Source organism: Aricia agestis, chromosome 7, assembly GCF_905147365.1.
Source record: "Aricia agestis chromosome 7, ilAriAges1.1, whole genome shotgun sequence".
Classification (NCBI taxonomy): domain Eukaryota; kingdom Metazoa; phylum Arthropoda; class Insecta; order Lepidoptera; family Lycaenidae; genus Aricia; species Aricia agestis.
In genome coordinates this window covers 2,652,293-2,676,568 of record NC_056412.1, presented here as the reverse complement: position 1 = coordinate 2,676,568, position 24,276 = coordinate 2,652,293, and the positions used below count along the sequence as shown (strand labels likewise).

At 37.7% G+C, this 24,276-nt stretch overlaps 1 protein-coding gene across 1 annotated transcript in view; it reads left to right on the top strand.

Annotated features, from left to right (window-relative positions):
* LOC121728900 overlaps nucleotides 1-24,276 on the top strand; it is a 44,781-nt gene that overhangs the window by 10,720 nt on the left and 9,785 nt on the right. Inside the window, exon 2 of the mRNA XM_042117222.1 lies at nucleotides 18,827-19,189. Coding sequence (XP_041973156.1) covers nucleotides 18,827-19,189 — 363 coding nt within the window. The remainder of the gene's footprint in view (nucleotides 1-18,826; nucleotides 19,190-24,276) is intronic.

Below are 24,276 nucleotides of genomic sequence, written 5' to 3'. Positions count from 1 at the left end.
ATATATGCACGTGGAGATCACCCGACGGTAAAACCAAAAACGAATTAGACTATTTCTTGTCCACTTTTCCTCAGAATATAGAGAATATTGAGGTATTAAACATTGAATACCCTTCTGACCACCGGCCAATCAGAACCAAAGTAAAAATCAAGCAACCTCACAAAAGCCGAACAAGCTATAATAGAAATAGTAAAAACCAATTAAAGTCTAAAGAACAAATCGCTACATTCCGAAATTATCTACAGGAAAAAATAAATAACCTATTACAAGACCGAACTGACTACACAACACAGCAATATTATGATAAGCTGATAAATATTTTAGATACCAGCTCGCAGAGAGCCCAAAAGACAGACATCAAGCAGGCGAAAAACTCCATTATCACAAACCGTACCCCGCAACTAATACGCCGCAGACACGAGTTACAAAACACCAAACCCAAAACTCAAAGCATGAAAAAGAGTTAAAAGCATTATATAAACTGACAAGAAAAATATTTAAAACAAGATTACACTGCCTATAGGTCGCATACAATAGGAAAACATCTTAACAAAACAGGAAGCCTAAAAAGAGCTTTTAAAGAACTGAGAACCCATTAAAAACTGGATAGAAGAATTAAAAGGCCAGGAAAAGGTGCATAGTAGCAAAAAAGAAATATTAGACATAGCAACACGCTTTTATAGAGACTTGTATAACTGCTCTACGTCTCTACCTCTTCAGGAATATCCATCATATGACAATGAAGTTGTCGAACCCATATTAGAAATAGAAGTTACTGAACAAATAAAAAAGTTAAAGTTAGATAAGAGCTCAGGCCCAGACAAAATAACTAACGAAATCATAAAATTAGGATGCCTGTTAATAGCAAAGCCAATAACAAAACTGTTCAATATGATTATAGAATCTACGTATACTCCCAACCAGTGGTCAGTATAAAAAGGCGACCCAAAGGACATCTCTAACTATCGACCAATAAGCCTACGCTATACAAATTATTTTCTTCAATCATAGAGACAAAAATTAGACAAACACTTGAAAACAAACAACCCATATAACAAGCGGGTTTTAGAACAGGCTTCAGTACTACAGACCATATTCACACACTCGAACAAATAATAGAGAAGTTTCAAGAATTTCAAAGACCGCTCTACATGGCTTTTATTGACTATCAAAAAGCATTTGATACAATATCTCATTCCGCCATTTGGAGAACTCTACACGACCAAAATGTAAATCAAAGATACATCAACATACTAAAACACCTTTATGAGAAGAGTCAAAGTAGAGTTCACTTGGAAGAAGTGGGCCAACCTATAAGAATCAAAAGAGGAGTTCGTCAAGGTGACCCCATCTCGCCCCGCCTTTTCATAGCCGTGCTAGAGTCGGTCATAAGTAATCTGAATTGGCAACATATGGGAATTAATATAAAAGGAAAGAAACTATCACATTTAAGATTCGCTGACGACATAGTTCTTTTTAGCGACAGTTATGAAGAATTACAATACATGATATCTGCTCTACATAGAGCAAGCTTGGAGGTCGGCCTAAAAATAAACTTATCCGAAACTAAAGTAATGACAAACAGCATTCAGAAACCGGCAAAACTTAAAGACGTCACTTTAGAATATGTAAACAGTTATATATCTTGGCAAACAAATTTCTTTTAGCTCTGAAAACAATCAACAAGAAATAGACAGAAGAGCTCAAAAAACATGGATCAAATTTTGGAGCTACAAGGAAGTACTGAAAGGTAATTTTCCCGTTAAATTAAAAAAAGAAAATAATGGATTCGTGCATCTTACCTTCCTTGACATATGCATGCCAAACATGGAAGTTCACCCATAAGGCAAAAAACAAAATTAAGACCAGTCAAAGGGGTATGGAAAGGAGTTTGATGAAGATAAGCAAATTACAAAAAATACCTCACAAAGTCATACGAGAGAAGACTGAAATTACTGCAGGTCATGTAGCCAGAATGACCGATGACAGATGGACCGTATGGTTGTCCGTATGGACAACTGTTCGGCCAGGACCAGCAGGCTACAGAAAAAGAGGCAGACCACAAGCAAGATGGGCGGACGATATCACGAACGTAGCCGGACCGGATTGGGTAGAAGTAGCGGGCGATAGAAATGTATGGAAATCTTTGGAGGATGCCTTCACCTGAGAAGGGGTTCATGCTTACACACTATGACTAAATTTTATACTAAAAATTTATTAAATTACATGACATAATAAATCTATCCAATAATAATAATTTGACTTGACTAATGTCATAAGTTAGGTTTAATTTTAACACTATGATTTATTTAATTTAAATAATTTGATATGACTATTGTTATGACTTGTTTAATTTTGATATTATTTTTTAATGATTTAATTATTATAATTAAGTGGGACACCAACGGTTGTTAAAAAAAAATTATTATAATTTGACATGACTATTGTTATGAGTTCTTTAATTTTAATGTTAAACATTCTATTCTTAGTTTTTTTCTTTACCTCCTGCCACTCCTTCATCCTTCTCAAAATCACATTAATTTCTTCCTCTTTTATTCGGTCTTCTGTCTCCGTTCATAATTATACTTTCAGTCCCCTCGCACAGAAATTCACTGCACCCATCCTCCCCACCGTCATCCACGTCATCCTCCTCAGAAATAAGATGCATCAGCAAAAATAAACTTCGAATAGACTAACGATAAAACACATGATAACTACGCACGACTCGTCCCTGCGCAGGCAAGGACCGCACTGATGGATCATCTTACTTGTCAGACAATCAGGTGATCAGCCTGCATTGTCCTAACCAAACTTAGAAATAACATGTTTCAAACGCGGAAATCGAACCCACGACCTCCGAGTCAAGAGCCGCGCTCTATACCACTAGACCACGAAAGCGTTTATAATATTAGTATGGAAGTATGAACATCTATAAAAGAAAATATGTCACTCGCAGAATAAAGGTAAAGTCGGGATTAAAGTGAAGCTCATTGAACCTATTGTAGGTCACAAGTCACACCACCTACAATAGACGTAGGCAGTTGTAAACAAAAGCCCAAGAATACCAGAAAATAGGTCGTCTGAATATTGTACCTGAAGTCTGAATAACACTTTAAGAAACTCCTTGGCAATTTAACAACGCCAGGGAGTTAATATTAGTAACTAGATGACGCCAGCAACGGAGTTGCGCCAAAATTCGTTTATCGCATGGGTACCGTACATTTTTTCGGGATCAAAAGTATCCCATGTCCTTTTCCGGGACTCATACTTTCTTCATATTAAATTTCAGCCAGATCGATTCAGCGGTTTAGGCGCGAAGAGGTAACAGACAGACACACTTTCGCAATTATAATATTAGTATGGAAGTATGGATTATTCATTAGATCATTATATTATATAGTCTGTATTTCTAGTCTAGATCGTTAGAGTTAAATAAGATAAAATATAGGTTAATTGTTACATCACATTTAATCATAGTACAAAGAATAATACAGCAAAGTAACTTCCTTTTTTTGAAGTCGGTTAAAATATAAAATTAGTGAAGTGTGGAATAAAGTGAAGTTGATTCTGCAACTAATGCTTATAATACTATATAAAAAAATTAGTGCCTGTCTGTTACCACTTCACTGTTCAATTGATAGAAACATTCAGTTAAAATTTCTTATAAAATAATTACTTTGGATCCCATGGACAAAATAGTTTTATGATGGAGAAGTATAGTTAGAGGTAAGTTGCGGGTAACGTCTAGTAGAATGGTAAATTTATTTATTATTATAATAAACAGGTAAAGTTTTTAGGGTTCCGTGCCCAAAGGGTTAAAACCCTATTACTAAGACTTCAATGTCTGTCTGTTCGTCTGTCTGTCTCCGGGCTGTAGCTCAAGAACGGTGATAGCTAGAGAGTTGAAATTTTCACAGATGACGTATTTCTGTTGCCGCTATAACAACAAATGCTAAAAATAAAATAAATCAAATATTTAAGGGGGGCTCCCATACAACAAACACAATTTTTGGCCTATTTTTGCTCTATGACGGTACGGAAACCTTCGTGCTCGAGCCCGACTCGCACTTGGCCGACTATTTGTTTGTAGGAGATAATCTCTGAAATTACTGGTCCGATTGCAAAAATTTTAACACCGGTGGTGAGTTACTGAGTGACATATAGGCTATATTTTAGGCATAAAAAGTTTTTTTTTGTCTGAAATTATTGCGTTATCAGAATTCCACGCGGGCGAAACCGCGGGAAACAGCTAGTAAGCTATTATTTTAAAGTAAGTTACATATACTTATACTTTCGTTTTTAAATTGTACACAATAAAGTTAATAAGCTATAAAGATATGAAAAGCGTCGCCTAGGGGTTGTAAGCATTCCTTTATAGAGCCTGCCATGCATACGCAACAAGAAGGAAATATGAAAAGTATTTATGCCTGCAAGGCTTTTAGGGTTCCGCGCCCACAGCGGAAAACCCTTACTTTATTGTGGAGACTTAAAGAATACAAAGTATTATAATACAGAGTGTAACAAAACTAAGTGATAATACTTTAGGGTGTGTACGTGTTCCTTGTAGTCAGTTCACTGTGAAAGTAGCAGCGCTGAAAGACCAAAATTTTTTTCACTTTTGTATGAGCAAGCGCCCCAGCGAGCGTCACGAGTTTCCCCATACAAAAGTGGAAAACTGTCGCGTGAAAAAATATAATTATTGTAACTAGCTAAAAGCCGAGCTTTGCGAGGGCTCGCGTCGTCACACCTTGACTGACTGATGATAACACATCTACATAATATAAATAATTAGTATGTTAAAGCACAAAGCAATAGGCGTGATAGCTTTTGCGTAAAGTGCACAATAAAATGTACATAATATGAGGTATACTAGGGCTCGCTTTGCTGGCCCTGATAAAATAAATTGATAAACGTGGAATAAGTGCATGAAAAATATATATTACTACTGTGAAACATGAATTTCCACCAAGAAGTTACAGTACATTCAATATCATAGTATGCATGTAATCAGTAGAAAATACATTAACTGTCGCACACGTTCACATTTTTACCGACCGAAACGAATTCCGCACGTGCGTTTCGAATGCAAGCCGGCGTGTGCGTAGTCTCAAGGAATTCCAAATCAAAATTCCGCATTAGGAAATCGAATACGGAAAACGTGTGTATGCGGTCAGCCTAACTGATTTAGATGATATTTGAAATGAACGTCCTTTGAGTCTCGAGAAAGAATAAAGGGTGATTTTTATCGCAACATAATTTATAGTTTATAATAACTTACGGTCGTTATATCCAGTTTTATATAATAGTCTTGTCAAAAGAGTTTAAAAGAGTTTAAATATACGTGGGAGAGCCATGCTTCGGCACGAATGGGCCGGCTCGACCGAAGAAATACCACGTTCTCACAGAAAACCGGCGTGAAACGCCGTTTTTCTGTGAGAACGCGCTTGCGCTGTGTTTCGTCGAGTGAGTGAGTTTACCGGAGGCCCAATCCCCTATTCCCTACCCTACCCTATTCCCTTCCCTTCCCTTCCCATCCCTACCCTTCCCTATTCCCTCTTAAAAGGCCGGCAACGCACCTGCAGCTCTTCTGATGCTGCGACTGTCCATGGGCGACGGAAGTTGCTTTCCATCAGGTGACCCATTTGCTCGTTTGCCCCCTTATCTCATAAAAAAAAAGAAAATTATCAAGTAAACAGTATCAATTTCAACTTAAAATGAACGACATATTATGAACGACAAAATGTATGTTTCTCTAAACAACAACCAACATAAATATTTGCTTAGTAAACCTTCTACAAAATGACAATATACAGTAAATGATGTGTTCGTGGTTATTTCCGGACGAGTTCACTGAATATTTTATAAGGTGGCACGTGAACAGACTGTGTTATCGATGCCTTACTATTCTCGACACAAATTAAATTCTAAATGGTATAAATGACATACATATTTGTGTTTACACTATAGGGTTGATTCAGACCGCAAACGCGGCGCGTAAGTTTAAGTCATGTTTTATTTTTTTGATAACCCTATAATTTTTAATGTTTGTAATACTAACCAATTGACCATAGTAGTCTGAAATAAAGATTTTTGTATTTGTTTGTATTATTACTACATTGCATTAGATTGACAAGTGCTACATTCTCGTAGAGCTTCTACGAACTCGTAGGCTCGTAGCGCCGTAGACTCTTTTTGAAAAGGAACAAAAAGTTTGGTTTGACGTTTGACAAAGTTTCTGTCAATATTCCGGTAATAATTAACGTGTGCAACAGGATCTACTCCGACCTTTGCGTAATATTTCCTAGTCTATTATTATACTTTTAATGCTGGTGATAATTCATGAAAGATAGTGTTACGTGCTAGGGTTCGAGGATTTGGAGAGAAAGACCTGGTGACTCTCTTGAAGACTTTATTAAGAGGAGTCCACACCGCCCTTTTTTCCATACAAACTTTGTCCCCTGTTTCCTCCCTGGATAATGCTAATAAAGTTATTTTTTTTTCCTGAATATCAACGGCCACTAATACAATGTCCCTATGTTTTCTTTTTTTTCATAATTTAATTATTAAATAAGATATGAACGTTCAAAAACCCAAAAAAATGGCCAGATTTTCCGCTGTGTTCAAACGTCCAGAAAACAGATTTGGCTAGATTATACAAAAAAAAGCAAAACATAGGAACATAGTTCAAGCCTTTCTTTAATCTTTAGTGAAAAAAGTACTTAAATCAGTTAAGTTTTGGAGAAGGAATCAGGGGACAACGAATCGTTGATTTTCTGGATTTTCTGCAGTTGTCTCTATCGCGTTCTGCGGTATAGGCTTGAGGTAAGGGAGACAGCTATAGATATTACACGTACTTTTTATTCATTTCTCTAGCCCCTGGTGTATCCTCTTAACACTTAGCACTAAGTCCAAACACTAATTACTAGGTCCAATCACTAAGCACTATCACTGTCCTAGGTCGTAGCCAAGTCGCGGGTTTCACTGGTTCACTCACTATTAATCACTTGTTGTCACTCCGAAATCGCCTTGATGATAGCTCGAAACGAACTAATTTGCCGGGCCTGCCTGTGGCTCTTTTTATATGGCGAGACGAATTCCAGAAATTTCCCGATTCACGTAAACAAGTAAACAACCGTGGGAAATTTCTAGGAGGCTCGGGCATGTACCTACCACAATAAAACTGCCGTCCTTGCGATAAGTGCAGTAAGTTGAATTTAATTTAGACCTTATGGACTCAGTCATAAGGTCTAAATTAAAACACGTAAACACGCTAACAAATAAACGGTAAACACGTAAACAAACATTGGACCTTTCTAGAAGGTTCGAGTATGTACTTGCGCACCTGATGCCATCTAGTATTGAGTAGGGGATTTATGTTGCCTGTGCTCTCTCGGTAAGCTTCGCTGGTTTGTCGCTAGATAGACCACGTGTCCGTATACCATGTACCGTAACAATAGTATTTTTAGATCACATTATGTGTCCTAATGTTTCAACCTAAACTGTCGTTATTACTCGAAATATCTATTATGATACACTCCGGCATATTTAATGAACTCTACTTGATTTGACTTTGCATGATTTATGAAATAAATTATACGCTACTACAGGGACGATCGTAAAACAATATTATGTTGCTACCACGTGTGCATTATTAAATAGTAAATGACGCCCGCAACTCCGTTGCGCCAAAATTAGTTTAACGCGAAGGAACCGTATATTTTTCCAGGATAAAATTTATATGTCCTTTTCCGGGACTCAAAGTATCTCCATATCTAATTTCAAAACGCCTCGTCGCAAAAAGTCGTGGGTTCGATTCCCGCGTTGGAAGCATGTTATTTCCAAGTTTGGTTAGGACAATGCAGGCTGATCACCTGATTGTCTGACAAGTAAGATGATCCATGCGTCGGATGAGCATGTAAAAAGTCGGTCCTGCGCCTGATCTCTCGCCAGTCGTGTCGGTCTTCCGTCCCACTGGGTTATAAGAGTAAAGAAATAGAGAGTGCTCTTTTGTACTGCGCATACACTTAGGCACTATAAAATGACTCCTGCGTGGCTGGCCTGGTTTCAATGAAACCGGCCACCGTCACCGAATCCGGCTTGGGAGCTATTATTATTATTATTTATTATTATATCTAATTTCAGCAAATTCGATTTAGCGTCTTGGGCGTGAAGAGGTAACAGACAGACTAGCAGACAGACAGACACACTTTCAAATTTATAACAAAGTATGGGCAAGCCAACCTTATTTAAAGACACCAACAAAACACACGTAAATATTTTCTTAAGTAAAAGTTAGAGTATAAATTTTGAAGAGATAATGAAGATTAAACAGTTTAAGATTGCCTCAAATGTTCTGTCATTGCCAAATATTAGCTCAGAACGAGCGGACAATTTGAACGTCGAACTTTCGTGCTCAAATAAACATCCAGCCAATTTCTTGGCAGGAAATAAAATATTTTGTTTTTATTTTATTCGATTGTTGGAAGTCCAAATAAATTATTTCTTTCAATATCATAGAAAAGTTTATGGTTTAGAATATTATGGTTTAGTTAGTATAACACTTTTATACTTACAAGATTTTTTAAGTACTTACATGACTTAAAAATTCGTGTCTCACAGAAAACGTTGGGCTTAAAACGTGACATAAGCATAACGCGACGTAAACTTTAACATTTAACGATACAAAATTGAAATATCAAGTAGGTAGTGCTAAGTTTTTTTTTTTTTAATTTTTATTACTTTTACTTATAACATGCTAAGTCACGCCCAGTTTCGATCTGAACTAAGGGACCTATCAGACAGATAGCGGTCACGCGTTCAAGCGTTCAGCGTTTGCATTCTGCGTTCGAGCGGTCAGTCACACAGGAGCAATTATGACGCAGTCAGAACGCTCCCTGTATGAGTATATCTATATTATAATAGCCGGTATTACACGCATCAATATTATCATGATTCTAGTATCACGCGATTCACAATTGTACTGTGATACTGCGATTCGGCCTATTATACCAAATATTATTGATGCGTGTAAAACCTGCCAATAAAATAATACGACACAAAGAACACAAAACTGACCTATCAGATAGAGAGCGGTCACGCGGACCGCTCTCTGTCTGATAGGTCCCTAACCCTTAGGTCCAGGTTAAAATATTAGTACACTTCACTGAGTCTAACCTTGACATCTGAAGATCGTTATTAAAGCCTATTCCACTGCAAACAAGAAATGTAATAATGACTAAGCTTGTTACTACCGATGTCTTGCGAATTACACGAATTTAATGAATATGATTCAAGTACATTATAAACTCCTAGTGTCATAGAATAATAATATGTGAATTCTAACCCCTTTTTATGATTAGGGGGCAAACGAGCAAACGTGTCACCTAATGTACTATTAAAGAAATTGATTCATAGGCAAATGACGGACCAACGTAAGTTTGTAGCGTTGTGTCAAACCATAGAGAAATAAGACAGCCCCCCTAGACAAGTGGCAAAACGCAAAAGCTAGCGCTAACGCTAACGCTACAAAATGTATGGATTTGACATTAGTATTCGCTAGCGAAGCGATGACGTATGTCAAATTGTCATTTTGTAGCGTTAGCGTAGCGTTTTGTCACTTGTCTAGGGGGGCAGTACTGATAATTATGTGAAACCTATCCGAATTCCGATGGAAATAGATCACAGCTGTCATTGAATTGACATAATCCGACCGAACGTCAAAAATCCGTCAACTGCCTTCCAATGCAAATTCTTCGATGGTACATCAGAAGAGTTGGTGCGTTGAGGGAATACGAGTTAGTACGCTGCAGGTCGTATAGGTCAGGAAATACTACAGGCGAGAGTTTGTCCCAGAGTTTTACTGTGCGTGGCAGAAAGTTACGCGAAAAAACCCACTGTGGAAGACTGCCATTTACTGAGCGTCCGTGGTGTAGTGACTAGACCTTTGGTTTGCACTCCAGAGGGTGCAGGTTCGATCCCAGGTGGAGCCGTGAACAAATCATTTTGAAAAAGGAAAATATACCAGACGTATTGAGCTAGACCTATTCATGTCTCTAAAAATTAGTTGCTTTAGATGTTGTTGTACTTTAATCCATATTTTTTCTTGGAATATCAAAACCTGTTTATTTCACGTTAGTTAAGTTTCTTATTAATACCATAACAGTTCTAGTCATCATTAACATGCGTAGTTTTTCTAGGAAAATTTACTTCAAATATTAAAGCTATGAAAAACTAGGATGTTTGTCCTATTTCTTCCATTACAATTATTCCTATAGCCTTCCAGCGTTATTCCAGTAGCATTTCAGCGCTGGATTGGATCACTGGATTGGGATAATGTAAGCCCACTATTAATAGCTATGACGATAATACCACAGTCAATTCGTCCTATTTGTTTGGAACGCGGAATATGAACATTATCTGCCAAAAAGTTACAAATCTTTTATCTCTTATTATGATACCCATCAAAAGTTTCCATTGGCGGGATGAAAAATGATAATACTTTCTCATAATAATGCTCGTGACTCGCCTAAATTCTTGAGGAGTTTTGATGTATTGAGTATAGCTTGAAGCCGTTTACTCTGGGCACATATTTTATTCTGTTATTCCATACGGTACTACTAAAATTATGAAAGCGAAAGTGTGTCTGTCTGTTGCCCCTTCACGCCCAAACCGCTAAACGGATTTTGCTGAAATTTGGTATGGAGATACTTTGAGTCCCACGAAAGGACATAGGATACTTTTTATTCCGGATAAATATACGGTTCCCGCGCGATAAACGAAATTGCTGGCATCATCCATACTATAATCTTATAAATGCGAAAGTGTGCTGTCTGTCTGTCTGTCACTTCTTCACGTTCAAACAACTGAACCGATCTTACTGAAATTTGGTATAGAGATAGGTACTGTGAGTCCCGGCCCCCGGGAAAAGACATAGGATGATTGGACATTTTTATGATGGGAAATTTTTATGATTGGACATTTTTATGATTGGACATTTTTATGATTGGACATTTTTATGATTGGACATTTTTATGATTGGACGTTATTTTTGTATTGGACATTATTCTAGTTGGTCGTGCAAATCGATACTTTGTATTCCAGAAAAATGTACGGTTCCCGAGCGATAAACGAATTTTGACGCAATAGTGTTTAATTATATACGGAACCAGCTATTCCTTCTTTTTTGGAAGTTGAAAAGGGCCAGGTTCAGTCGATTTCTTTCGTGGCTTGTAGCCAAGATAATTTTAGATTTCTCAAAATACACCAACACATTGTAAAGGTATATATACCTTTACAATTTGGTGGTTTACCTTTACCTTTAGGTATGATAATATTTTAGGAGATGTTGGTAATTTTTATACCTTAGTGACAAAATCAGAAAGATGTATTAAAGTGAAGCGTTATCTAGTCTTGTTTGTTAAATACTAAACACGATAAGACATATTTTACACTTAATGACATCGCGTCGGTTTAAAGTTCAAAGAAGTTGATAACAAAATAAATGACAAGAAATACTTATTACATAATAATGTGATAAAAAAAATATTGTTTTACGCATTTACAATTTCTGGACGTTTCGCTCACTATTCTAACGGCCACGACGAAAACACCTCTGACTAAGATCTACACATTGATACAATTAACACATATTTAATACACACACATTCCCAACGTCAAATAAAAATTGGACAAGTGCGAGACGGACTCATGCACGAAGGGCTCCATCCATAACGCTACAGACCAAAAATTGGTAAAAAATTGTGTATTTTTTGTATGAGTACCCCACTTGAATTTTAATTATTTAAATTTCTTTTAATTAAACATAAATATAATTTAGATTTTTTTGAATATTTCGAGTACCTACCTGCTACCATTACTAAATCGAACAGAAAAGGCCAAAAAACACGTTTGTTGTATTGCCCCCCATAAAAAATGATAATTTTATTTTGTTTCTAGTACTTGTTGTTATGGCGGCAACGGTAAATACACAATCTGTAAAAACTTCAAAGCCTATTGCGGTTCTTGAGATACAGCCTAGAGACAGTTGGACATACAGCGAAGTCTTAGTAGTCCCTTTTTTAACCTATTGGTGCGGATCCAAAAAAGGTCGGTCATAACGTGGCTCTCGTGATAGCGTAAACGTCAGTCAAGTTTATGGAAACAAAGACTCTAGATTTGCATGATTACTGTAACCTCCATTTGTTTGTAGAGCGAGCCTGTGCGAGGGTTATGATGGGAGAATACTCGCAAAGAGATACAGTTCATATTCTACAGAATTTACGGTTCGGGTAATATTGATGTATTATCGATGTCCTGCCAAAGCGACTGTTTTCCATGCTATTTATTTGTCGTTCAATACAAGTTCTTGATAATAGTAATTGAGGTCTTGAACTAGCCTCAAAGTAATGTTTCTGTGAAAATTAAAAATGTGTTAAATGGATAGCAAAAATTTTATATCATATTGACGTGGGAGAGCCATGCTTCGGCACGAATGGGCTGGCTCGACCGGAGAGATACCACGTCCTCACAGAAAACCGGCGTGAAACAGCTCTTCCGCTGTGTTTCGCCGAGTAAGTGAGTTTACCGGAGGCCCAATCCCCTATCCTTTTCCTTTCCCTACCCTCCCCTATTTCCTCCGTACCCTCCCCTATTCCCTTCCCTACCCTCCCCTATTACCCCTTAGAAGGCCGGCAACGCACCTGCAGCTCTTGATGCTGCGAGTGTCCATGGGCGACGGAAGTTGCTTTCCATCAGGTGACCCGTTTGCTCGTTTGCCCCCTTATTTCATTAAAAAAAAAAAAAAATATTGACTGTACCGTAACTTCTTGGTGGCAATTCATGTTTCACAGTAATAATAATATGCCCTTTTCATGCACTTATTCCATTTAATTTATTACAATTTTAATGTTTTACACTACCGCGGTTTCCACAAAATTATCATCGTGTCGTATTTTGTCGAAACCGGTCGTGTAAAACATTAAAATTGTAATAAATTAAATAAATAAAGGGGAATAACTGCATAAAAAGTGTATTTTATTACTGTGATGCAACATTTTTATTTCTATACTATTATTAGTATCAAAAGTAAGTACTCAGTTACATAATTTAGTCTATATTTATAAAAAAATACCCTAATTAGTTTATTGCGCGGGAACCGAACATTTTTCCGGGATAAAAAGTATCCTATGTTCTTTCCCAGGACTCGAAGTATCTCCATACCTAACAGCTAAATCGGTTCAGCGGTTTGGGCGTGAAGGGTTAACTGACTGACAGGCGGACACACTTTCGCATTTATAATATTAGAATTTTTATATTATCTTATATCTTTAAACGAGCAATTCTTGTATGTATGTATATATATATATATATATACATACATACAAGAATTGCTCGTTTATTAAAGAATTGCATTATATATATATATATACATACATACAAGAATTGCTCGTTTAAAGATATAAGATAATATAAAAATTCTAATATTATAAATGCGAAAGTGTGTCCGCCTGTCAGTCAGTTAACCCTTCACGCCCAAACCGCTGAACCGATTATATATATATATATATATATATATATATATATATATATATATATATATATATATATATATATATATATATATATATATATATATATATATATATATATATATATATATATATATATATATATATATATATATATATATATATATATATATATATATATATATATATATATATATATATATATATATATATATATATATATATATATATATATATATATATATATATATATATATATATATATATATATATATATATATATATATATATATATATATATATATATATATATACAGGGTGTAACAAAAATAAGTGATAATACTTTAGGGTGTGGACGTGTTCCTTGTAGAGAGTTCACTGTGAAAGTAGCAGCGCTGAAAGACCAAATTTTTTTTTCACTTTTGTATAGGGAAGCTCGTGACGCTGGGGCCCTTGCCCATACAAAAGTGAAACACACTCTAAAGTATTATCACTTATTTTTGTTACACCCTGTATATATATATATATATATATATATATATATATATATATATATATATATATATATATATATATATATATATATATATATATATATATATATATATATATATATATATATATAATTGGAATCTCGGAATCGGCTCCAACGATTTTCACGAAATTTTGTATATAGGGGGTTTCGGGGGCGATAAATCGATCTAGCTCATTAGCAATATTTTCAGCAATAGCAATCATTTTCAGAAAATGTATTTTTATTCGTGTTTTATCGATAATCGATAAACTGAAAAATATGACTCTTCCTTGTCAGGAAGAGTCATATTTTTCAGTTTATTATTATATTATAGTACTATTATTCGCCAATAGATGTCTCTATTGGCGAATAATAATACTATTTTGTCAGCAACTAATTGTTTTAACGACCAGCAGATGGCGTTATTAAGTAACATGAAGTCAATGAGTGTTTGCTATACCGAGCAAAGCTCGGTCATCCAGGTACTTATTAGTTAAAGAATAAAAATATGTCTCGTTTATCGATCCATCGATAGATCCGGGTGGAGTATTCACAATTTATTTTTCAAGTTAAAAATGTATAGAATGTCTTGGCTGCTCTTTCAAATGCAACTCAACTACCTACGTTCCATTACTCATTAATTAGTAGATACATAATATATACGTATCTTAATCCCACCAAAAACATTTCTTGTAAAATGTTGCCCAGACGACCACAAAAGGTTTACCATGTGAAAAAGAAATCAGGTCACATGTAGAGCTAAGCTTCTGAATCTACACGGCCTAACTCTACCGACCCTAACTTCAACAAATGATACATAATTATCAGTAAAATATAATTAAGTATGGCTTAGCCGTTTCACTTTCGTCGTGGAGTTGTTTGCGAATATTTAGTTTCTGATCTGAAGTTATTAACCAAAGAGAATATAATCACTATGTTTAACGAAGCCTAGCCACGTACATGGGTACCACCGTAGAAACATCAAAGTCACAAGGATATTATCTTGAAGGCTAATAGACACTTGACGGTGAAGTATGGAAGCAATGAGGGTTTATGCATGCCTTATCTCACGCCCTATTCTAATCCCGACCTTGTATTATGCTAATATCGCGTCACATCGCGATTGTAGCTAAACCGCAGCTTGGCATCCATTGCGTACCGTGGCAGGATAACTGGTATTTCCTTGAACGGGGATGTATTTAGGAGATGGGTGGTGTTCGCAAATTTCGCGTATTCAGCACGTTACACGTGTGAGTCATTTTCCTTCCATTGGCGTTAATATGTTTGTGAAATCAACCTAATATATAAATAGATGAAGAGGAAAAAGGTTTTTAAAATTATATTTTATTAGTTGATGCCCGTCACTCCGTTCCACCAAAATTCGATTATTGCGCGGGAATAGTACATTTTTTCGGGACAAAAAGTATACTATGTCCTTTCCGGGGACTCAAAGTATCTCCATGCCCAATTTCAGCGAAATCGGTTCAGCGGTTTGGGCGTGAAGAGGCAAAAGACAGACAGACAGACACTCTTTCGTATTTATAATATTAGTATGGATTTAAATAAAAGAATACAATTATAGGAACAATTTTAAAGACGTAAGCATTATAATATTTTGCTTGTGAAATTTGCATCTCGCGGTGTAGCCGCCAAGGCGGCAATATTAAGAGCCTGTTTCACCACTTCCTGATAAGTGCCGGATAGGCTATCCACCCCTTAACTTGACAGATAGAGTATGGAGAATCTGTCAAATAAGTTGTCGGTCGATGCCTAAGTGGCTTTCCCCTTAAACATGCGGTGTGTGCATTGCGCAGCCTTAACTGAGTACATTTTTAGTTTTTAATTTTAAGTGGTTAAGTGTTATACGCTTCTTGTGTGCGTCAAGTCAATTTAGGGAGATCGCAGGCACACTTTTTGTGTGATCGAGTCTGCGGCGCACATAGGTACAGTCGGCATGGCGCGGCCATCTCCCTAACTTGTCTAACTCTATATAATTCTGGCTGTGTTTTGTACCTTGTGTGTTTAATAAAGATGTTTTTATTTATTTATTTAAATATGGAAAACAGAAGCCGTATGTCAAATATTTAAGTCCAGTCCAATTTTCGATTTATTCATCATTTATATCAATTAAATATTTAATATTAAATTACATAAACAATTAATTTAAATTTAATTTACGTTCGAGAAATATTATAATCATGATAATTTACAAAATTCGCAATCATAAGCACTACTGGAACACTGACAGATAATATCATTCACAATTAATTAGATACTAAATTATTGTTTATCGTATGTAATAATATTGTTAATAGCTAATTTTTCAATTTTGACATTGGCAATATAATTAATTAGTGTTCCATGCTCTTTAATAACTTATACAATAATGCATTATATTGAACAAGTAGTTATTTACGTTGGAATTGATTAATTAAGCGAAATATTTCAGCAACAAAATAATTACACTGCCATTGCTAGGGTTATTACATATCACAACGATATTTAAAACTTGCTAGCTATGCAAAACAACAAAAATATACACATTATTATTTTTTGAGAAATAAATGGTTATTTTTTTCTGTGCATACACAGTACATGCACGGAATATGTCACAAGTGATAATACTTGAGGAGGTGTATGTTTTCCTGACATAGAATTCATTGTAAAAGTAAAAGTATAAAGCCCGTCACAGACTTAAGTTATAATATATATTAATATATTTATAGCTAGACATATTTTCTATACTAAATCCACATGCCACAGAAATATATATTATAGCTGAGTATGTGGTCACGCGAAATTAGTATAGAAAATATATATTAATATGCCGAGCTATAAATATATTAATATATCAACGGTTACAGATTATATTTTATTATCATCGATATCGGGAACAGCACTTTGCACTCGGAGCGTCCATTTCTGTCCGTTAATTATTTAAATATAATTTAAACTGTTGTTCATTCATTTAATTACTTTAGAATGTATATTTATGACTTTTATATCCTAATGTTTGACACGGACGGGCTTTGAGCGCGGGGACCGACTCAAGAAATTCCGTAACGAAAAAAACCTAACACCCGGACACTGCGGCGGTGGCAGACTTCGGCGTGCGTGCGTGCGCGGTCACGACCCTCAGACATGAGGGTGGGTGGTCACGACTCGTGACCTCCCTCTTGTATGACCTTCCGTGTTATGGTTTTACACCAGCTATTCCTATCTTTGGCCACTCGAGGAGCATCGTAGATGATGGACTCAAGGTACGGATTTGATCGGACCAACGCATGCGGCCTCGTGGTATATTTTCCTTAATCTTGCCAGTAACCATGAGTTTTATAAGGTTGTCTCTGTTTTTTTCTGGCTATGTGTCCGAAGTATTCAAAAATACGTTTGAGAATGCAGACGATAGAGAACCTTGTTTTTTATGTTTAGTTTAGCCAGAACGGATGCGTTGGTTCTGAATACGGACTGTATTCAGAAGCAGTACAATACTTGGGATTTGGAGCATTTTTCTCCAGCACCACATAATATCAAAGACGTCGATACGTCTGCGATCTGCAGACTTCAGAGTCCATGTCTCGGATATGTAAAGAAAGATGGAGAATAATAATATGAGTGTGTGCAAAGTTTAAATCTTTCTGTCACGCCACGTTTTATTATTTTTCTACGTATATCTGGTTCGACTCTACGACTAGACTTATGCTAATAATTATAATTCCTTGAGTTGGTAAAACATGCTATGCAACAGCTTTACTGCGTCAGTCGCCTAATGCCACACCTATTTTTAATAAAACTAGTTTATGGGTTAAGAAGATACACCAGGGGCGACAGAAATTGAAAATAGGTATTTGAAAATGTATTGCTGTCTCACCAATCTCAAGTCTCCTACCGCAGAGCGCGATAGAGACAACACGACAAAAGTTCTAATAAAAGAACAGAAAATCTTCGATTCGTTGTCCGCTGATTCCTTCTCCAAAACTTAACCGATTTAAGTAATTTTTTCATTAAGAAATAAAGCAAGGCTTGAGCTGTGTTCCTATGTTTTATTTTTTTTGTATATTCTAGCCAGTTTTGTTTTCTGGGTGTTTGAACACAGAGGAAAATCTGGCCATTTTTTTGGGTTTTTGGACGTTCTTATCTTTTTTAATAATTAAATTATGAAAAAAAAAACATAGGGACATGCTAATAGTGACTACCTAATAGATATTCAGGAAAAAATCATAACTCTACCGGCATTATCCAGGGAGGAAACAGGGGACAGCGTTTGTATGGAAAAACGGCGATGTGGAATCCTCTTAACGAGCTTTTGCCCGCGGCTTCGCTCGCGTTAAGAAGTATTATTATATACAAACTTTCATCCCCTATTTGAACACCTTGGGGTTGGAATTTATCAAAATCCTTTCTTAGCGGATGCCTGCGTCATAACATCTACCTGTATGCCAAATTTCAGCTCGATCCGTCCAGTGGTTTGGGCTGTACGTTGGTAGATCACTATGTCAATCAGTCAGTCACCTTTGAGTTTTATATATATATAAGATATATAGAATATAGATATAGATAGATATACCAAATGTATGGCTAAATTAACGATTAAATTATTATTTTATAATTACTGTTGTTTTGTTGAACCCTTGGACAAGGTGAAATTTTCTATAATCTAATTTTTCTAATTTTTCAAGGTGAATCACAGATAACAATTATTATATTAGGTACTTTAGAATATCATAAACTGGGACCTTCTTTTGTTTCTATAAAACTACTTTACATAACGTTTCCTTTGTTTCAGAAATGGACGCTGTGAGGATAGTGAAATTAACAGTGCCAGAAGTGATTCAGTTCGGAGCTGAGGACTCCGCGTTGTTGGACTGTGACTTCGAGTACGGGAACGACACGCGCGGGCTGGTGCTGAAGTGGTTCTTCCAGAGCCGGACGCGGCCCGTGTACCAGTGGATCGCGGGCCACCAGCCGCAGGCCATCGGCATTCTGCGCGGGCGGGTAGACCTGACGCACCGCGCGTCCGCCGACCCGCTGACCGAATACCGCGCGTTGCGCATCGTCAGGTTGGGCACCGATGTCTCCGGCAACTACACCTGCGTCGTCTCCACGTTCATGGCCGAGGACGTCGCCACGAAGCACATGACTGTGTTCAGTAAGTTCAATAATCCTTGCCATAGTTCAATAATGGAACATTAATGGCTATAGTTGATATCCTTTATTTCGTTCGGTATACTTGTAAGTTGTGGTAAAGTAACCCTTTAGCCCTAAATAACTGGTACTCAACATTTTTATCATACGGGCCACAAACATGTTTTGTTTCGCCTGCCGCAACCACCATTTATAGAGTAAAAAGTAACTTTCTTCAAAATTAACGATTTAAAAGTAGATTTACGATTTACGTACCTTTTTTTGTAACATGGGGAAATGGTTTACGCATCCCCGGCAAATTGGGGATATCGGCCGGGGTATGTGGGACTCCTGTAGTCTACCCACTAAAACCCCATGGTGCTCCATTCCTCGCTTCAGGCAAAGTTGCAGGTACGATAGAACCTACCGCATCACGATTTACGCACCTAGGGCAAGAAAATAATAAATGTCTCAGATCACATGTAATTGTTATTAGCCTATTCGGAACGTGCACGTCAGTAGCAGCTGGAGTAAGATGCTGAGCTGCGTAACTTATAACCAGAGTGGCAAGTGCAAACAGCTGTTTTAATAATATTTAAATGTTTCATTAAAAACATTAACAAAAATACGTGCAATACTTTTTAGTTGAAGAAAATAAAAAGGAATGTTTTTAAAAATCTTGTTTATATTTATTTTTTACAACATTAATACTCTTGAGGAAGATTGGAGTCTTTAAATTTACTAAAACACTGCAAACATGCTTCATGTTTCTGATTCTGTACTCTATGTATTAATATACTTTCAATATCTCCAGCTTCTAAAAGATGAGTTAAAACCAAATGTAGTATCTGGTTTATCGTCATTTGTGAGTCAATCTTTCTTCCACCTGATACTTTGGATTTAAATGAAATATTCTATGAAGCTATCACTGCAAGTTTTGTCGTCGGGTTTTGGAGACCATGGTGATCCATCAACACTAAAACAATAGTTATAGATATAACTATTGTTATATCTATAACTATTGTTTACATTTGTACTGACTACCTATTTCTCCTGTTATTTTTGCAGTCCACGATACAAAAATAATTAGGACAAATTTCAAAAAATTTCAAAACAAGATTGACAAGATTGTTTGACTACGGACTAATGGCCCCTTTTGTTTCATATTTTTGCCGCGGCAAGCGCGGCGATCGCTTTCTTTACTCCCTCCACCCACTACGCACGCTCCGAATACGGTAAGTCACATGTTTGTCAACAAACATGTGACTTACCGTATACCTAATAGTAATTATTATTAACTAATACTACATTCTATTTCGGTGTAGTAACCAGTTAAACACATCAACATAAGTTTTAAGTTTTACGTATGATACAGTAAAAAACTTCGTCTAAGTAAATGTTATAAACTTATGGCCTTTAATAAAAACGCTTCCATAGAAGCCGTAGGACGTGTGGGATAAAAACCGTTGGACAGCAGACGGGTCACGGGGACCGGAATTGGACGGACGTGGGCGACAGGTGGGACAAACCGTACGCCGACTGGCAGTTTTGCGATAAATTAGATTGTGTCGCCGAAACTCTACCACCCAATATTGTAATATTATACTATACGTTCCGCGCGGCTCTCCGTGGAAACCGGTTTTCTCGCATAAAAGTAACCTTGTCCCTCTCTCTGATCTACTCTATAGGCGTATTACATTAAAATCGGTCCAGTAGCCCGTGAGATTTGAAAAAACAAACTCTTCAGCTTTTTAATTATTATCAAATCCATCTAAAGTTAATGGTTTAACACAAAGTAACTATTTAATTTATAGCTGTTATAACATGTTCAATTGTTCATCTGTATTGAAAATGTATTAACTTGGTTAATTTTGTTCTACCGATGTTTGTTTTTTTTTTTATGAAATAAGGGGGCAAACGAGCAAACGGGTCACCTGATGGAAAGCAACTTCCGTCACCCATAGACACTTGCAGCATTAGAAGAGCTGCAGGTGCGTTGCCGGCCTTTTAAGAGGGAATAGGGTAATAGGGGAGGGTAGGGATGGGAAGGGAATAGGGGAGGGTAGGGAAGGAAATAGGGTAGGGGATTAGGCCTCCGGTAAACTCACTCACTCGGCGAAACACAGCGCAAGCGCTGTTTCACGCCGGTTTCTGTAAGAACGTGGTATTTCTCCTTTCAAACCGGCCCATTCGTGCCGAAGCATGGCTCTCCCACGTTTAAAAGTAGTGTAGAAGTTACTACGCACGTCCGCTAAGTCACCCTTTCTGAATAAGCTACTAAAATCGATCCCACCCCGGCTATCCGTTGTTCACAATATAACTGGGTCGGTCAGGCTAACTGGCCGAGAGTACACGCCAATATAACACTTCATTGACTTAAAAGTCCCTTTATATATAACGCCGAAAATAAATCTATCGACAACCTTTTTAAAGGGATTATTTCGAGGTACTGGATTTTTTATAATAATTTTTTAAAACGATCAAACAGGTCACCCGATGGAAAGCAACTACCGTCGCCTATGGACACTCGCAACATTAGAAGAGCTGCAGCAGGTGCGTTGTCGGCATTATAATAGGGAATATTACGCTCTCTTCTTGAAGGTTTGCTGGTTTGGAAATACTGCTGGCGACAGATGTGAATACAGTAGGGCAACAGTTTTTAACGCCTCTCACTGTGTAGTGTGTACTATTATAGACCTAAACTGTCAATCAGAAAAGTTCTAACATTTTACTATTTTATATTATATTTTATTTCAATGTGTGTAATGCGTCGAGTTAGCGACCGGTCGTGATCCGCGTTACACACGCAGCAAAAGTAATATTTTTGCGAATCGCCCGGCACATTGCCGCTGCACGTGACCATGGCGCTCGTGGCCAACGAGTTGCTGGCGTTTATCCAGCACGCCATCGACACTATGGACAAGGTCAGCATCATGCAGATCTGCAAGTCCTCCTTCTCCACGAATCGCGAGTCGCGACGAAGAGACGGAACGGAAAGGAGCGTGCAGGACATCATCTCCCTGCTGAAGCAGACGGATCCTGATGAGGTGCCGGCTTTTGTGGCAAAGGAGCTCCACAAGCTGCCACCCGTCACATTGGACCACGTCGACGTCGTCAGCCTACTGAAGGACATCAGGTTCCTGAAGGAGGAGCTGGCCGGAGTTCGAGGTAGATTGCAGGCATCAGAGTCTACGATCAGTGACTTACGTATTGAATTATCGCAATTAAAAAGTGGTAATTCAATATGTAGGTCACCTGATGCTGATGCCGCATTCGTCACTACTCGTCGTGGCGCGCAAGCGAGCACGTTTAGCCCGTCAGCATTATCGGACGGGTCAACGAACACCGCCGCTGCCGCCCCCGCCCCCGCTCCCCTCCCGGTTGCGCCGACCCCGAGTCCTCAGGCGACTCAGAAAAACTTTGCGACTGTTGCTGGTCGCCCCGCACCTCCCTGCGGGCGAAAACCAATGGGGCGAATGAGAGCCGCAAGGCTCCGAAGAGTCGCGAGACTGAGAGCCGCAAGGCTACGAAGAGCCGCAAAGTGGAGTCTTCTCGGCTTGGCAAGGACGAAGGCAGGAGGTGCGATGAGGAGGGCTTCATACTGGGGGAGAGGAGGAAGAAGCCCGCCGCCCGCAACCATCGCGGCACCGCACCATATGTACCTGAGCTGCGTCTGCGGAGCGAGGTCCCCGCGACGCCCCTGTACATATCCCGCCTGCACTGGTCCATGGAGGTCCAGGACGTCGTGGACTACATCCAGAAGAAGACGACACTGCGCCTGAGGGTCGAGCGTCTGCAGTCTCGCCACAAGGCTAACTTTAGCTCCTTTGTGGTGAGAGTACCGACGAATCTTCTGTCGACTTTCGAGGCGCCGGAGTTCTGGCCGATGGATGTAGTCTATCGGAGGTTCCGGGGGAGACTCCGGAAAGAAGCGAGTCACGTCGCCGGCAAAATGTGACAGTGTTAGTTTTTAAGTATATATAAAATATGTATGTTAGTTTTAAGGTATTTATTATATAATTATATGTATGTTAGATTTAAGGTATTTGTTATATGGGCCTCTGATGCCTGAATTAAATGATTTGATTTGATTTGATTTTACGAACTACGTAGGAAGCAACTCATTGGATTTTCGAATCGACGTCATCGTTAAAACCTGCATTGTAAAGAGAACTCAGCGATAATCCAATTAAATCAGGGGTTTCCCAAACTGCACCGAGGCGCCCTGGTGTGCTGCGGAAAAGCAAGAGGGGCGCCGTCAGTCTATCCTCCAACATTATCCAAAACCACAAATATTATAAAATAAAATTATAATATTGATTATGTAAAGCAGGTAAATGATTAGATATTGTTAATTATATCATTTACCTGCTTAACCTAACAATAATCATTAAAGGTGTTAATTTATGTATCTTTTTCTAACAGCTAGGTAGAGTAGGGCACCGTGACAAAATATTGTGACGTGTAACTGCGCCGCAGGTTGAAAAAGGTTGGGGACCCCTGCCTGCCTAGCATACGCCAACGAGATATCTCACTCTACATGTTTTCTCGATGTTTGATGGTTTGTCTGTTCATCTCTATTGACATAGCAAGACAAGCATTTTTTCTCGCGTAGATTCATCGAAATAACACATTTTTATAGAGCTTTGTCGAGATTTTGACATTATGAGACGAGTAGTTTTTAATTATCTCGAGAGTGAGATATCTCGTTGGCGTATGCTAGGCAGGCTGAAATAAACTTTAGTAAAACCGATCGCTCTTTTGTAGAATTGTCAATTTGGCTCACTGCTAGTCAAGAGTCTGTTAACATTTCGATAGTAATAATACTGTGGGATATGTTTGCCATGAGGTGGTATGCTCGGTCAGGCCGGAGCCCACGTAATACATTTCAGCTGTCGTATACAGTATGTTAGTGTAAACACCGCTATCCTTGAAACCATCAAATGAGCCTTCCCAGCACTGTTATCTTAGAAAAAGTTGTTCATTTTGACGGTCTCATTTGATGGTTTCAAGGATAACGGTGTTTACACTAACATCTTATAATATACCGACGCACTTAGAAAACTTCGATAGCGCGATACAAGATGTTAGGCGAATTGTGGGTACCGCCAC